The sequence below is a fragment of the Berghia stephanieae genome, chromosome 3, assembly GCF_034508935.2.
Source record: "Berghia stephanieae isolate SIO BIC M18660-M18661 chromosome 3, UCSD_Bste_1.3, whole genome shotgun sequence".
NCBI classification, from domain to species: domain Eukaryota; kingdom Metazoa; phylum Mollusca; class Gastropoda; order Nudibranchia; family Aeolidiidae; genus Berghia; species Berghia stephanieae.
In genome coordinates, this window is record NC_088362.1 from 68,253,322 (window position 1) to 68,271,051 (window position 17,730).

A 17,730-nucleotide genomic window follows, 5' to 3' on the forward strand; every position below is an offset into this window, starting at 1 on the left:
TCATCTGCAAACTTTATTAAAGGTACACTCAGGTTTTGACTTCTACAGTCATTCGTGTATATTGTGAATAATACAGGGGACAATACACAACCTTGAGGAGCACCAGTATTTGTAGTTATACAGGAAGATTTGTTTTGTCCTAATTGAACATATTGTGCTCTCTCCGTAAGAAATTCGAGCACCCAAGCAATTATATACTTGTTTAAATTCAGACTAGTCAATTTTTGAACAACCAACTGAGGTTGCATTGTATTGAACGCTGAAGAAAAATCTGCAAAAAGCAATCTGCAATAGCTCCTAGCGTGATCTAGATGCCTGTAGATGTTGTTTGTAAACAGCAAAATGGCATCCTCTACGCCACGTCCTGGTTTGTAAGCAAATTGATGACTATCAATCAATGGCATAAACTGATTCCTAATTTTAACAAGAACAAGTTTTTCTAAAGATTTCATGACTATTGAAGTCAGTGCAACAGGTCTGAGATCGTTCATAGTTTCAAGTTTTTCTTTTTTTGGAACAGGAATAATTTTTTAACTTTTCCAAATTTCAGGGATCGAAACGCATTGGAGGGACCAGTTAAAAATATGTGTATAAATGGGGGAAAGCTGATGGGCACATTCTTTTAATAATTTTCCTTTCAATCCATCCGGCCCAGCAGCCTTCCTCTCGTTTAGTTTCGAAAATACGAATATTGTTTCTTCTTCACTGACCTCAATAGTCATTTCATCTTCCAAAGCCCTGTCTAATTTATGTTTTTCATTTTCAATATCAAATTTGTTTGCTGTGTCGAAACGTGAATAAAATTTATTTAAAATTTCAATTTCGATGTCTTCTGATATAATCGTGGGCTTTGGATTATAGTTAACAGCAGTTTTAAGCCCCCGCCACGTGTCCCGTATATCCCCAGAAGAAAAGCATTTTTCAATTTTATTTTTGTACTTGTCTCTACAACTAGATATTACTCTCTTTATCTCTTTTTGTTTTGTTTTCAGATCTTTTTTGTTTCCACTAGTAAAGAGAGTTTTCTTTTGGTTCAATAGAAGTTTTAGATCTTTTGTTATCCAAGGCATGTTGTTAGGATAATATTTTATTTCTTTTTTACAAGACACTAGCTGTTCACAGAATTTTAAATACTCACTCACACAGTCATTCAGCTCATCCACACTATCACATGATTCGATAAAAACATTCCAGTCAGTGCATTCAAAACAACCACGCAAATCTTCACACACACTTCCGTTCCAGATCTGTACACTTTTCTTTACTCGTTTTACACGTTTAAAAACAGGGCGGTAGGTGGGGAGTAGCAAGAGCATGCAGTGGTCAGATAAACCTAATGGGGCACGGGGTAAACATTTATAACTATTTTTAATATTACACAGGAATAAATTTAATGTTTTTTTGTCCCTTGTCTCGCAGTCCACGTATTGATGAAGTCCCGGGAGAGTAAAATCGTTACATTGGTTAAAATCGCCAGTGACCATCAATCCGGCATCGGGTGACTTAATTTGAATGTCCTGTATTTCTTTCCTCAAAATATGTTTCGCTGTTGTGTTGTCTGATGATGGTGGAATGTAGACGTTGATGATGATGACATGAGTGTATTCCCGGGGTAGATAATATGGTCGTGACGAAACAGTAATAAATCTATAAACCTTTAAGGTGATACATAGTTTTGTGTGCTGGTTCGGATGTTGTAAGTATTTTACCTAACCGCATAACGTCAATTTGTTATTGTGACTAATCCTCTCAAAACGGTATCGTAGTCTGGTGAGCCCGGTGCTTGAAATTGAATTTCAAACCGAACTTATAAAATTTGATCAAAATTAAATTATGTCTTCTACAAGACAGTTATGCAAGGCATGTTGGGGTGGGGGGGGGGGGGGCAGAAGGCAGAGGAAAATTGTGGCAGGAAAACATCAAGGAATGGACAGTATTGACGTTGTACAAGGTGATAGAGAAGACCAATGACCGAGACGTGTGGCAATGGATTTGGAAGGCTGCATTCTGCGACGACCTTTCGGTCAAGGGAAAAAGCGAATGAGTGAAATGTCTTCATTGCGGGTATTGTGTTTTGTTATGTAAACGACAGGGAACTTAAAATTATTTAGCACATTCCAACACAATACCCGATTCACACGGTGGGTCACATTTGTCTTGATAAATGATAGAGTGCAATCATAGAATAACAAGAAAGATCGTATGAAGTTGACGTCATTCAGGTCTTTGTTATTGTTTTTTTGTCATCCACGTTTATGAGTAATTCTCACAAAACTGTATTAACCAGACTATAAATGTTTAAGATTACACATAGTTTTGTGTATTGGTCCGTTATCTTTCCGGATAGCAATGTTGTGAGCTTCTTATAGATCGTATGGCTAAGAAGCTCACAACATTGCCATTTGGAAGTAAAACGGACCAACACACAAAACTATGTGTAACCATAACCGTTTATAGTCTGGATAATACAGTTTAGTGAGAATTACTCATAAGCGCGGATGGCAAAAAACAATAACAAAGACCCGAGTGACGTCACCTTCGAACTATCTATAGAGCAGTAAAATTAGGTGCCCCAAACGTAAACAAAGGTCTAGAAGCACATGGCAAACCACATGTTCCTGTCTTGACAGCTCACGTTCCAATGTAAATTATAGGAAAAGAAATAACCTTTAAAATTTGGCTGTTAGGTGGCAAAAGAAACACATATTCATAAATACTCGATCATGCATCAAATAATGTCTAGATATGGATATTTTATGGAACAAAAGGTAAAATTTATCAAAAGTTACAGTCTATCTATTTTTAGACCAGAGCAAATTATTGCGCTGGTGTGAACAAGACGAGAATTATTCGGAGCCTGGTTTTCAGAATAATTTAGCCTTATATTATTATTTCTGCAACTGTTAGATTTTATGTAAACATATTTTCAATACTGAAAGTGTATTGCCTACAACTCAAACTACAAAATTGTGAGACCTATATTGTGCGTAAATTATTCCGGTCCCTAACGAAAATCACTAGCAACTTGTTATTGTTTACGTTTGGGGCACCTAATTTTACTGCTCTATATTATGTCATCCGTGCGATTCGTGTACCAAACTACCCTGCCCTCCCCCGATTACATTCCTTCTTCCCTCAGCCAAGTGTGGTTTATTCTCACATGAATATTTAATACCCAAGCTGAGTCAAGTTCAAAAACATTGTCCATTATCATGTCACGTTATGATTTATTATTTAATACATTTTATATATATGTATATATATAGATAGATAGTTCGAAGATGACGTCACTCAGGCCTTTGTTATTGTTTTTGCCATCCGCGTTTGTGAGTTGTTCTCACTAAACTGTATTAACCAGACTATAAAAGTTCATGGTTACACAGAGTTTGTGTGTTGGTCCGTTATACTTCCGGATGGCAATGTTGTGAACTCCTTGGCCAAGCGCATTCTATCTATAATGCTTATCAAAACGAAGCTTTGACACAATGAAGTAATATTTTACCTAATAAAATATATTATTCAAGTTATTACGTAAAGCTCTCGCCTCTCACAAAATGTATTTAGTACCTCCATTTGTTTTTATGTTTTGTTTTGTTTTTGTTTTTTGTATGTATGATTTTTTTAATGTATTTATTGTTTTTGGTGTTAGCTGAAGAAAGGGTTTGAGCTCGAAAGTTCGTGTTTGGTATAATATGGTTCTTTTTTGAAGCGGTTATTTTCATTTTTGTATTTAATGCTCGCGTATTTTTACTAGATCTAATTTAAATACTTCTCTTTATTTTTTTTTTTATTTTTTTTTTTTTTTTGTCACTCTATGAAACTTGGGCTAATGTTTTTGAGGGGTTTTTTTCTGTTGAAGGCGAGAGCCGAAATTGCTTAAAAAGACAAACTTGAAATCTCATATTTCTCATTTTAATGTAAATCCACTCTATATGGTATCTGATTCACCCCGACATAATACCGTTTTGAGACGATTCAGTCACATATGACGTTAAATAACTATAGATAGTTCGAAGATGACGTCACACTGGTCTTTGTTATTGTTTTTTGCCATCCGCGTTTATGAGTAATGCTCACTGAACTGTATTAACCCGACTATAAACGTTTATGATTACACACCGTTTTGTGTGTTGGCCCGTTATACTTCCGGATGGCAATGTTATGAGCTTCTTAGCCAAGCGCATACTATCTATACATCTGAAACGATTATTCTTTTCTTTTTTTTTCAAGTTACCTGTGAGGTGGCGCAGGTTTATCCAGGTCGTAGACTTCACATTGTGAATAGTGTTCACCGTCCTCCCCGATCGGGATGTAGGTGTCAACCAGACTTTGGTGGGACGGGTCTTGGACGGAGTAGCTGTCATTGGGTAAACCCGGGATGGCACATCTATATATATAAATAGAAGGAAAGAAGATGACGTCACTCAGCTCTTCGTTATAATTTTTAGACAGTCGGTTGGTGATTATTTATCACTAAATGATATCATTCAGACTATAAACATTAACAATAACACACAGTTTAATTTGATATTTTAATTGATCGATATTTGAAGGACTAGAGTTCTGGACAAAAATTTTAAAACATGTTTTTTTTATTTCAGAATAATGCAGCATTGTGGACTTCAATTCTTTTGTTCAGAGTAGGAAAGAATGGGACTCGGACCGTAGCCTCCGTTAACTAAAGACCTTATACTAACTCAAAATATTCAAGACATTCAATTGCACTTAGACCAACATGACATGCTTTTGGATGAACAAGCCTTCAACGGCAATCCTCTCCATCATTTCCAGGAAGTTTCAACGGATTTTGTGAAGATAAAAAAAATGATCATGAAGGTGCCAATCAAATCTTGTTACCTTGATCTCTTTCCAGCTATGTTAGCTGAATGCATTAATTACCCTATTACGTCTACCACATCAATTAGTAATACATCGCTGCTGACTGGAAATGTTGCCACCAGTTACAAAAGTGACCTTGTTAAACCATTATTAAAGAAACAACCACTTCATCAAAGTGAATTGAAAAATGTTCGTCCTCTCACAGTTACCCTCCCACCTCCGTGACAACAACTCGGAGCAAACTTTCCAGTCAGTCTACCGAGACAGCGCTTCTCAGGATTTGTAATGTCCTATTGATTAGTGCTGATCAGAACAAAATCAGTTTATTGTGTCATTCAGACGTATCAGCTGCCTTCGACACAATTGATTATAACAGCAAGACTAGAAAATATGGTATTACAAAATTTGCACTAAAATGATGTGCATCAATCTTAAACGATCGTTGACAGACTGCTGTGATCAACGATGTTCCATCGGAACTAAAATTGCTGACATTTGGAGTGCCACAAAGCTCAGTTCCTGGCTCTGTCCTCTTTACTATTTACATGTAACCCTTTACTAATGTTATCTCAAAATACTATTATTAATTTTTGCGGATGACACCCAAATTTATAATTCTGTCCATGTAAGTGATTTACAAACTGTCATACATCGGCTTTCTGATTGTTTAATTGAAATAAAGACATGGATGGAACAAAATAAACTAATACTCAATTATGAGAAAATAGAGTTCTTGGTGTGTGGTAGGCCATATTAGATTCTTTAAAATACAAACAAATTACCAATTACTTTCGGCAATAGTACCATTGATAATACCTCGCAAAAATAAAAACCTTGGCGTGTCCATTGATCAAGACCTTCCTATGACCAATCATATAAATAACACCCTTAAATGTATATACTTAGAAGTGAAGAAAATTAGCAAAATTGATCATTTGATCCCCCCCCCCCACCCCACCCCCATCCCAAAAAAGCACAACTTTTAGTTAACCCCCTTGTATTATCAAAGCTGTGACTCCATCTTGGCCAAAAGGAAAAGTTAGAAAACTTCAGGTTGTCTAAAACAATACAGCCAGGCAGACTTTATGGAATAAAGATAGATATTTGTCGGCATCTCTTCTTCTTTACGAGTTGCATTGGCTGCGTGTGGAGAAAGATACAAGATTTGTACTGTTGTCTATAAATCACTGATGACCTATTATAGTCCTCCATATATTAGAGACCATTTGAGTGTATGCCCCAAACAGAAACTTGAGATCAAATAACGAATTTTCAATTCTTGTCAAACCTAAACCTTCGAAAGATAGGTGAGCGATCCTTTCAATTCTCGAGTCCCCACTTTTGGAACTCTATCCCATCACATGTGAGATTCTCTGATTCATTGCCAACTTTCCAATCACGACTGAAATATTCCCTTTTTAGGTTATAACACCCACATTTGAAAAATAAATGATAATATTTCTCAGTAGCATTGTTTTATATATCCTCGTTATATTGTAGAACTGTAATTGTAAAAAGCTTAGAGCCTGCATTGCACGGGGAAAGCGCTTTATAAATGCTATTCGTTTTGTTTTTTTTTTAATCGTCATTTAAAAAACACGAAGATCGCGGAAAAAAAATTAATTGTCAGTTGAAATCATTTGTTTCCTTGTGAACTTCTGACAACTCACATTTTATTTTCGTTTGGTGACCGTCGTCTTCTTTTGTGACGCATTTTTTTGGTCAGTATCAGGCATTTCAGTTACGAAGGCCACGTTGATCATATAAGCTGAATGTCAAAGGACTGGACCACAAGGATGACAATGTCAATGAGAATGTCAATGACATTGGTGTTGTTTATAGTATTGGTGGTGATGGTGGTGGTGGTGGTGGTGATGATGATGATGATGATGATGACGATGATGATGATGATGATGATGATGATGATGATGATGATGATGATGATGATGATGTGTGGCTCGGTGGCCTGCTTGTGAAAGACTTGAATTGAAACATGTTGAAGCGCATTGAGCATAGTAAATCATTGAAAATGTTCTATTAAGTTTTCATATGTATTCATTTTATTTTATTTGATAATAATGCGGATGATGATGATGATGATGATGATGATGATGATGATGATGATGATGATGATGATGATGATGATGATGATGATGTGAAAAATAAGAAGGAAAAAAAAGGAGGAGGAGGAGGAGAAAGATGAGGAGAGGAATAACTAACCTGAAATTGGGCGTAATGTTGTTAAAGACACTAACAGTGAGGTTGATTCCATTGGGTATGACGAGAATAAACATTAAAACACACAATCTCTTCTGATAAACTCCGAACTCTCCCAGACCTGTCAAAACCTTGTCGTAGTGTATCATTCTGGAAAGTTCTAGAAAGCAAATTTCAAATATTTCATTAACCAGTTAACTGCCGCACTCTGGAAAAAATATGTATTTAAAATTTGGCCAGAAAACTCGTCTTTCAAATATCGTGGATTTAAATGAACCTCATCTTGGCAAAAACATGCAAACCTGGGATTTCTTGAAGTCTTCAATCAGTCCCAGGATTGAAAGTTTTGCCATGATGAGGGTCATTTAATTCGATCGATATTTATAGGACGTTTTTTTCTGGCCATTTTTTTTTAATTTCGAGGTTTTTTTCTGAATGGAATAATTTAGATAGTGACAAATAAGTGCGAAGAGGTCTTTGTCAGCACTGACGAGCAGGCCTTATGTTCGTCAGTGCTGGTCAATGGCGGGCGGTGGCATAGACCAATAGTTCCTATTGGTCAGTTCCAATAGGTGTCACCGCCTGTTGGTCAGTACCGACGAACAGGCGCGGGTGCTCATTGGTCAGTACTGATCAATAGCCCTAGCCATAATGATAATAACTTTGTTCTACTGAGGACTTTTATTCGTGATATCTTTATGTGTTAATGGTGGCAATCTTCATTGATCTTAAAAGGGGATTTCAACACAATCGGTTAATTTGAAATCTTCAAGGACTTTCACAAGTGTGGTAAGCAAAGAAACCTTCCAATTTTTGTCTGAACATTTGTGAACAACTTTCATTTCCAGACAGGTCAAAGAAGGACTCATTCTTTTTACATCATTCAACCAGAAAGAGTGAGTTCCTGAGGAGGCGTCTATTGTCTTCCATTTTTATTTGAGATTTTAAAATAATTGACTAAATTGTGAATGAAACAAAGTTTCTTATGTATTGATAACTTTTTGTGAGCTATTAAAATGGACCAAGAGTGGACAACATTTAGAGACAAATCGAACACGAATAAAACAATTTATCAGATGGGCAATGGCTCTCTTTTTCCTCGCCAAACTGACCGAATGTCATTGACAATATCAAAGCACCAAAACGATGAGAGATCAGTTGTTGATAACTGAAATAGTCTAGGTTTGAGCCCCTGATCCAGTCATTTAATCCGCTGAAAATTTAAAACGTTTGTTGGGATATATAAATTATGTTTATAATCCCAAAAAAAAAAAATTCCTGATGTTTTGTACAATATAAACTATGATTTTGAAAATCGATGAAAATCGAGAAGCGTCAACGGGTTCTTGTATAGTGATCCAAAGCGCCGTTTACACCATAAAAACAAAGTTTTATGTTTAACAGTTCAACACTTATTTGGAAAGATACTATCGTAACTCTATGCAGCAAACAAATTTATGTTGAACAGTTTGACATTTTTTGGCAAAGAAAACATTACTTACGATACACAAATGTGAAGGGAAAGGAAAAACTGGTTGTAAGATTATCTGAAGTCAAGTTACGATAGTCTTATTTCCACAAATTTTTAATTGTTTAGGTAAGATTTTTCTTAAAATTTAAGTAACTTTTTTGCCTTTAATTTGATAGGAATGTCCATTTGACACAACGTGCGCGGTATTTCAATGCACAACATATCTATCGGTGCAAAACTATCGTAACTCAACTTTTGAACCCTACCCTCACGCAGTTAAATGGTTAATAAGAAAATGGGTAGGAATATCCGCAAGCCTCGTTTTCACAAATTTACCATGCTTCAAGCGATGTTCAATGCTTTATCTTTTCATCGGGATCAGTTCCATACATCAAAATTTTGAAAATTCGTAATTTTTAGGAGATAAAAATTGTAGTCACTAGAGTTAACTTTAAAAATCTAGAATTTACCCTCACGAGCATGAAATATCAAATCAAACTTCTTTAAAATAATGTAGTATGGCATCAACTGCCATTTTCGATAAGTTTTAATGACCTAGAGATACTCATTTGTTCAGAAATTGGAGCCAAAATTTCGTATATCTGCGAATTATTTGTTATAGTAGGCAGGCCTACACACTCGTACATCACCAGCGCTTGGTAAGTATTTGTACCGATATTGCCTATAGCTAAGTATTCGTTTACACCTGAGTTGAGAAAGATAACGTGTGTAAAGTACCTTGTTATTATAACAACATTATGCCGGAGCTAGTCTTTTGCGACCATTGACACTGATCATGCCTAACATGCTTGACTTTGTTACAAGAAGAGACAACGTATCGATTGGTCGCCAACACCACTAACAATTCTTTAATGGTGCTTGTATTCTAAATATCTCTCGCCATGTGTGTGTGTGTGTGTTTGTGTGTGTGTGTATGTATGTGTGTGTGCGTTTGTATGTGTGTTTGTGTGTCATTTCTAGCATAAGAATATTGACTTACCACTATGAAATACGTTCCTGAGTACGAAATAAATGATTTAAAACGAAAAGTAAAATATAATATCATTAACGGGGCCTTATATAGAAGAACCACGAATACAGTGAAATCTTGTTAACCAATTACCATCCCTCCTAAAAATCGCTAACAACGTTTTTGTCTACACTGGCGTCCACTTATTAGGTCAGTGGCGTGGGACCATTGGATCGAATGGTGCCAGGCACCGTACCAATCATTTAAAAGTCATTAACAGCATAATTTAATTAAAAATAAAACTGAGAAATTTTAACTCCACTGTCTTTCGCCAACTCGCCAACAACATACTGCCTTTTTAGTCTCCACTCTATTCAAGATTCCGAATCACGCACTGCGCCGACTCGTATGTTGGTGACACCACTGCGCGAAGTAGTGAGAGAATCAACACCGTGGTGCAAAGCAATCCAAGCTCCAGTTAATGCTCTATCCATTAGTATCTCTACAGCTGATTGAGCGAGAAACTGGGTCGAATTATACTATCTTCAAATAGCGGAAAACCCCTCGACTTGTGCCAGGATCTGAGAGCTCCACCGTTGGACGGGGGGATGCGACAAATTAGGGTAACTTCGGCCATCCAAAATATTACATTAACTGTCAAAAACACTGATCATTGTCAAGTTTATTTGTAAGCAGCAAAGAAAGACAACATAAAACTTTAAAATATGACATATCAAAATCCCCCCCCCCCCCCCAACTCTTTTTCACGATTATTGAATAAAGTAATTCTTTGCAACGAAGCATTGTGGACGAATTTACCAACATTTTTTTTGCTTGTAGTTCCGAGTTGATGGTTACGTGTGTATGAGTGTTTATTTGTGTGTGTGTGTGTGTGTGTGTGTGTTTGTTTGTGCGTGTGTATTTGTGTGAGTCAGAGAAAGAAAGCGAAGATTGTTAACAGTTATACTTTGGTGTGTTTTTAGATTTTTTAAGTACTTAATTGGAGTGATTTTTCTTTGTGATGCTTTAAGATCTGAATCTACCTTTTATTTGTGCAATCATTAATCGTAGTCCACTGATTTCCATTATTTGAGATATACTTTGAAGTTTTGTTTTGTTAAACAATGAATTGCAATGAATCAAGTTGACTCTTTACTTCACCGACCGTTTGGGAGATTGACACTAGATGACAAATTAGAAATAAAAAGACTAGTTCCTCACCAACCAACTGATTATGAATTAACACAGGTGTGGAAATCTCGAAAACGCTCTTTTTCAGTGACATGGTATGACAGGCATGAATGGCTCACAGTTAGTTTAGAAAATAAACCGTTTCTTTTGTTTTTATTGTCTACTTTTTACAGATACAACAAACACTGACAGATCATGGACATCTATAGGCTATAGTGACCTTAACCACTTCCATCGTATTTCTTAACCTCCTGAACGTTGTTTTAGCACCTTTAAAAGAGTGAAAAATTTCTTGCGAAATTCAATGAAACACAGAGCGGTTAAATTCGTTAATGATTCTGTCAATTCACAAAGCTGAAATAGATGCCATTCCAAATTTCAATAAACACATTATAAAAAGATTTGCAGAGATGAAACATCGCCGTGCAGATTTTCTTTACAAGTACTAAAAGTAAGTAATTTCTGTCATAGGTTTTTTTTTTCTCTTTTGATTTACATTTATCACATATTGATTGCATTATCGACCAAAACCAATCCTTTAAATGGTGGACAAAGAATAATTACAAAGACCTTTTCATACGGGACTTGTATCTCAGTGTTGTGGCTTGTTGTTTTCATGAATTATTTGTTTTTGTGAGTTTTGTCCACTCGTAGAAACCATCGACCCTCCCCCCACCCTTCCAAAAAAGAGAGTTTTTAACATTTGCTCTCTCCTCTTAACCGTGTTCACTGTTTTAGAATTTTTTTTTCTTCTTCTAATCATGGCACCACCATACGCCGTCAATACGCCACGCCGCTGATTAGGGTGGCTCCTGTTGACACCAGAGGTTTCTTTAATAGATCATCTACATTCCTTCATGGATTCACAAGGCGGGGGATTCCAAAGAGGCTGAGCGGAAGAGCGTCTTTTTTTTAATTCGAAGGCTGTAGACATTGCGGTATAAAGTCTACAGTAAGTGTCTACGGAAATTTTGTGGATTACGAGCGGATAAGGTCAACTGAAACGATTTTATTTTCCGAGGCTTAGGAATGAATGTCTAGGTCTCCTTCACGTTTTCCATGGCAATTTTTATGTATTAGTGATTTTTTTAAACTTGGGAAATGAAAACAAAATGTATGACATCGGCCTTGCGAATTTTTTGTTGAGTTTTCAATAGGGGTACGGTTTGGCAGATTTTTGTGGTATTTTGCAGATTTTTAAAATCCAGTTGGCAGAATGCCTGAAAATAATCTGGCAACCCTGTATTTGAGTTGCTCCAAATTTTATTTTTGAAAATATCATATTTAGAAACTAGGGAGCAGACGCAGGTGTAAAGATAAGATCTGAACAAGTGTGTATAGAATATGAAACCGGTCAGTCGTGCACCTCTCAATACACGCTTGTTCACTAATAATTATGTCTATATCTGCGGTGAAAGAATCCACATTGTCGATTAAAGAGAAAATCATTCCCAATGGTTCATGTTTGAACTCTTCACCTTTTAATCATTATTTGTAGTGGTTTCTACGCGAGTGTCGCAGCCCGTAATCCAGTCTCCTCTTTGTGTCGTGTCTTGCTTTTTTAATGAGACCGTTTTTTTTCCTACCAAATTCGTCACTCGGAGTCTCAGACCCCTACCGCACTGGGACAGGACCACAGATAACACATGATCAGATTGGACAAAAGGGGGGGGGGGGGAAACGTCATCAAAAGTGGCTAGTGAGAGGTCGAGCGCCGCCATTTTATTTTTATGCAACCAGGGACCCTGTGCGGTTTAATCTCTATTTTAATTACTTTGATTGAGCTCGATTAACCTCGATTTGCGGACGGAAAATAGAAAAAAAAAAGGTCAGGTTTATGATGATAAACTAAATTAGACATATTAAATCATGTTAAAGGTTGCTGTTGGTCAGGGACCCTTGTAAAGCGATTTGAGGACATTAAGTGACTATTGCGATATATAAAAAGCTCAAAGCTCAAGTTTTAAGTGAATAGGCTTCAACAGTCATGACGTCACTTCCCTCGTAATGAGGCATGTTGACTTAGTATCAGGTTCTAAACTATCTGAACAATGGCGGACGCCCTTATGAAATGTTTCTCCGAGGAGCATAAAAGTGTATCCAGAGGAGAAAACATAAATATGATCATGTTTTGACTTTTATACATTCTGATCACATGACATATGAAAAGTTCTAGCCAGCATGAAAAATAAAAAGAACCCAATTTCTTTGTTTAGAACCAGGCTGCTCGACGTTGCTCGACGTGACATCAGACTAGTGAATCCAATTGTTGTTCTGTTTTTATGGTTTTTCACTTTTTTATTGAAGTATATTTCAGTTATCGGACAGCAGTCTCGTGATCCCCTAATCCCTCGATCTCTCTATAGATTCATTTGTACGTTAAATTGTGTTCAATTCCAGCATGCCATGAATGGAGAGAGGCTTGATTATTAAATCATTAATCAATTATTTTTTTTATCGTCGTGCATAAAGCTGTACGATCTGGTGACATCAAAAATTGACAGTATAGATAGAATGAAGTCGACGTCACTCGGTTCTTAGTTACTCATTTATTTTTTTAATTTTTTTTTTTGGCCATCCACGTTAATGAGTAATTCTCACTTGACTGTATTATCCAGACTACAAAAGTTCATGGTTACACAGAGTTTTGTGTGTTGGTCCGCAATACTTCCGGATGGCAATGTTGTGAGCTTCTTAGCCAAGCGCATACTATCTATAGCCAAACCATAAACAATAAATGATGTGCGCTAAGGTAATATACTCACAACATTCTGCCAGCCGGATATATCGTACCAACACCAAAACTTGTGCAACCTTTACCGTTTATCGTCTGATTGATGCAATTTAGTGAGAACTATTATAAAATGTCTGGCAAATAAAAAAAAATAACGAACTGAGTGACATCTTGTGACCCTACGCCTCGAAGCGGTATTAAGTTGGGATTTGGAAAACCAAGAAAACCGGTTTTAAAGTGGAAATGGTCAAAATTATCAAATTTCAGTTTTTGGTTGTTTCAAATACTATTATCATGTCTACATGAAAACATAATAATTCAACATAAATATTGAGGTTAAGTTCTTTAAATTTAAAGATTAAAAATGCAATTACCAGTGACACATTCAAAACGAGAGTTGACTTTCTCTCAGAGAGCTACCATTTCCAAGACTTAGTAATATTAAGTCTTTTCCTCCACCAATACCATGTAAGATACCAAAGCAAAGGGCGTGTCTCTATCTATCTCAGAGAAAGCATGACTGTTTCCACAATTTCATGGTTCAACCAATAATGAACTTTAAAAACTGTACCTAAACAAGTCTAGGTTTTTCCCTGACAACCTTACAAATGAATGATTCCGATTGGTCAACGCTCATCACATGCGCCTGTTGGCCATTAAAATGCCCGGGCAATGTGTCCTGACGTCAGGATGCGTGTGTTACATAGGTGTGTGTTTGTGCATTTTGATACTCACCACGTGCTATTATTTCTTTGTCTAGCTGCATTGGTTAATGATCGAGATGAGGGTCCTTTGTCCATCTTTCTTTGTTCACGAAATTATAGGACATGCTAAGACTTTAATAGGACATGAGTTGCCTAATTTACACTTACAGAGCTTGTTGTAGGATAAATCTTTAATTTTAAGTACAACAGCAAAATAGTAAATAGAGCTTTCAACAATCAATGAACTGCCGGTGGAAATACGTGTAACTAAAAAATGAAACCATGTATATGTATGGATAGACAAAAAGAAAGAGAGACAGACAAATTAATGGATAAATAGATAGGTAGAGAGATAGATAGATAAATAGATAGATAGATAGATAGATAGATAGATAGATAGATAGATAGATAGATAGATTGATTGGTAGGTAGATAGATAGATAGATAGATAGATAGATAGATAGATAGATAGATAGATAGATAGATAGATAGATATATAGATAGATAGATAGATAGATAGATAGATAGATAGATAGATAGATAGATAGATAGATAGATAGATAGATAGATAGATAGATAGATAGGGGGAGTCTTTTAAGACAATCAACAATGTGGGTGAACGCTAAGAAAAACATGAGAGATTCAATGACATGTTTTCATGTAAGTCATTACACAATAAATCCCACCCCCTCCAATCAAGCTGCTATCTGACTCAAAATGGAAACAATGCAATGAATAATTTGACCAGCCCATTTCTTTAATTGCAATCTCATTGGTCAATATGTTTCCAGTATATTGACTTACTTTGAAACAAATGCTTTCTTAAACTATCCCTACAATTTTTTGCTCCGCCTTCATGCCTTTCTTCTTGTCTACCTCACTCTCTCCGTCTTCCTTTTGTTTCCTTCACACATACAAACACACACACACACACAGACACACAAATAGTTATATAGTCAGGCTTCAATATTTACTCTATTTCCCTCCCGTCCTCTTAATGCACAAGCAGTCTCTCTCCCACCCACCCTCTCGCTCCTCTCTCTCTCTCTCTCTCTCTCTCTCTCTCTCTCTCTCTCTCTCTCTCTCTTTCTTTCTTTCTCTCACGTGTGTGTATATGTGTGTATGTGTGTGTGTATGTGTGTGTGTGTGTATTTTACTCTCTCATTCTTTCTCTACCTCTCTCATCCTGTTTCTTGATATTTCTTTCCCTGCCCACCAGGCTTCACATAGTTTCATAACTGTACTTTGAAATTATAAACCCTTCTTTAACTTTTGGTATTTTGAAATCTTATTTCCTCTGATAAATAAGTCAAAAATGTCACATTAATAATTCTTATTTCATTGATTCTTTATTTAAATATCAAAAATTCTTCAAATAGTGGGCAATGTCATAAAATTGTCGGCATTTTTTTCTCTTTTTTTTTGGGGGGGGGGGGGGTTATTTATTCTAAGGACATCTTACATAAGAATGAATAACTACAAATGTAATAATTGGATTCTATTTCCTGTACATTATCAAATGTATATTCTAAGCGCATGCCAAATCATCATCATCACTGCTACTACTACAACCACAACCACCATCACCACCACATCATCATCACAAATTACTACAACCATCACTACCACTACTACTACAACCACCACTACATCATCATCACTAACACTACAACTATAACCACCACTACCACATCATCTTTACCACTACAGCAACAACTGTCATCACCACATCATCATCACTACCAAACCACCACCACTGCTACTACTACAACTACAACCACCATCACCACCACATCATCATCACAAATTACTACAACCATCACTACCACTACTACTACAACCACCACCACATCATCATCACTAACACTAAACTGTAACCACCACCACCACATCATCTTTACCCCTACAGCAACAACTGTCACCACCACATCATCATCACTACCAAACCACCACCACCACACTATCATCACTACCACTACTACTACAACCACCACCATCACTACATCATCATCACTACCACTTCTTCTACAACCACCACCACATCATCATAATCGTACTGCTACTACTTCAACTACAACCACCATAACCACCACATCATCATCACTACTACTACAACCATCACTACCACTAATACTACAACCACATCATCATCTCTACCACCACTACTACAACCATCATATTACCATCCCTACCACCACTACTACAACAACCACCACATCACCGTCCCAATCATTACTGCTACAACCACCACATCACCATCCCAACCACCACACTACCACATCACCACCCATACCACCACAACTACAACCACCATTACATTACTATCTCTACCACCATCATCAAATCACCATCCCTGCAACAACCATTTCAACCATCACAACGCCACCCCTACCACCACCAATACTACATCATCATCACTACCACTACTACTACTACAACAGCCATTATCATATCGTCATCACTACTACTACTACTACTACTACTACTACTACTACTACTACTACTACTACTACTACTACTACTACTACTACACCACCAACACAACATCATCCTCACTACCAGCATTACTACAATCACTACCATTAAGATTTGGAGCTTTACTTCATTTGAAATAAGGAAACTTTGGGGTTGTATTTGGCAATGTGTTTATATATCATAATATAGTTCTAATCAGTTATTTATTTAGATCTATACAATATTCAAAGACAATACCAAATACCATCCCAATTTACTTTTTTTTGTGTGCGGAAATTCCTCTTTCGGCATTGACATTCCTCCGAGTGGTGTCTGAAATTCCTGTGAGTCAAATTGAAAATTGGCGTCTCTGCAAATCTTACTATTCTCGTCACATTTGAAACGCCCGTATCTAAGGAGTTATCTTTGCCCATTGATTTGTCTGTGCGTGAAAACGGTGCCTCACTTCAAAGTCGATTTTCTCAAAACTTGTTTTTTATACTCTCCCTACTTCAAACGGTCATATCTCGGCAATGAATAATCAGAATTTTATAAATTTGGTATCAAATTTTAAAGCATAAAATAAGCTATGATTGGGTACCAAAACCAAAAATTGAAAAAAAAAACTTAATATCGTTTCGAGGCGGAGGGTCACTAACTGTGTAACACGCCTCGCATAATAGCTGTGTTTGTGGGCTCTGCTCTTTTATGAAATTCCCCTGGATATACTTTTGAGACGTCAGCTGCAAGATTTGCCACAAATTGCCGCAAGACGGAACTGGGGTGTAAGACAGCAGCTCTAGTCACACTGAGATGGCCAACACTCCAGTTTTGTAGAGAGAACGCACGCATACATCTATTTCACAAAACAGTCAAAAGAAAACACTCAGCCATAAACATTCCATTCTACATTAACAATTCAAAAAACATATACTCAACCAGGCTTCATCATATCAACAATTTCCACTTGTCATTTGCAAGAATAAACACATACAAATTCAGCTTTTTCCCCTCGAACAATACGTGAATGGAAAAAAACTACCACATGACATAATCGACATCACAGACCCAACATCATATCAACGCGTTTTCCATATATTGTAGTCTTAACGAAATCGTGCCCTCAGAGGAGATACGAGGAGAGAGAAAA

At 36.6% G+C, this 17,730-nt stretch overlaps 1 protein-coding gene across 1 annotated transcript in view; it reads right to left on the reverse strand.

Annotated features, from left to right (window-relative positions):
- The window catches only part of LOC144968286 (organic cation transporter protein-like), a 56,968-nt gene that overhangs the window by 24,671 nt on the left and 14,567 nt on the right, over positions 1 to 17,730 (reverse strand). Inside the window, exons 2-3 of the mRNA XM_078906493.1 lie at positions 7,060 to 7,216; positions 4,235 to 4,387 (exon numbers count right to left, since the gene is read on the reverse strand). Coding sequence (XP_078762619.1) covers positions 4,235 to 4,387; positions 7,060 to 7,216 — 310 coding nt within the window. The remainder of the gene's footprint in view (positions 1 to 4,234; positions 4,388 to 7,059; positions 7,217 to 17,730) is intronic.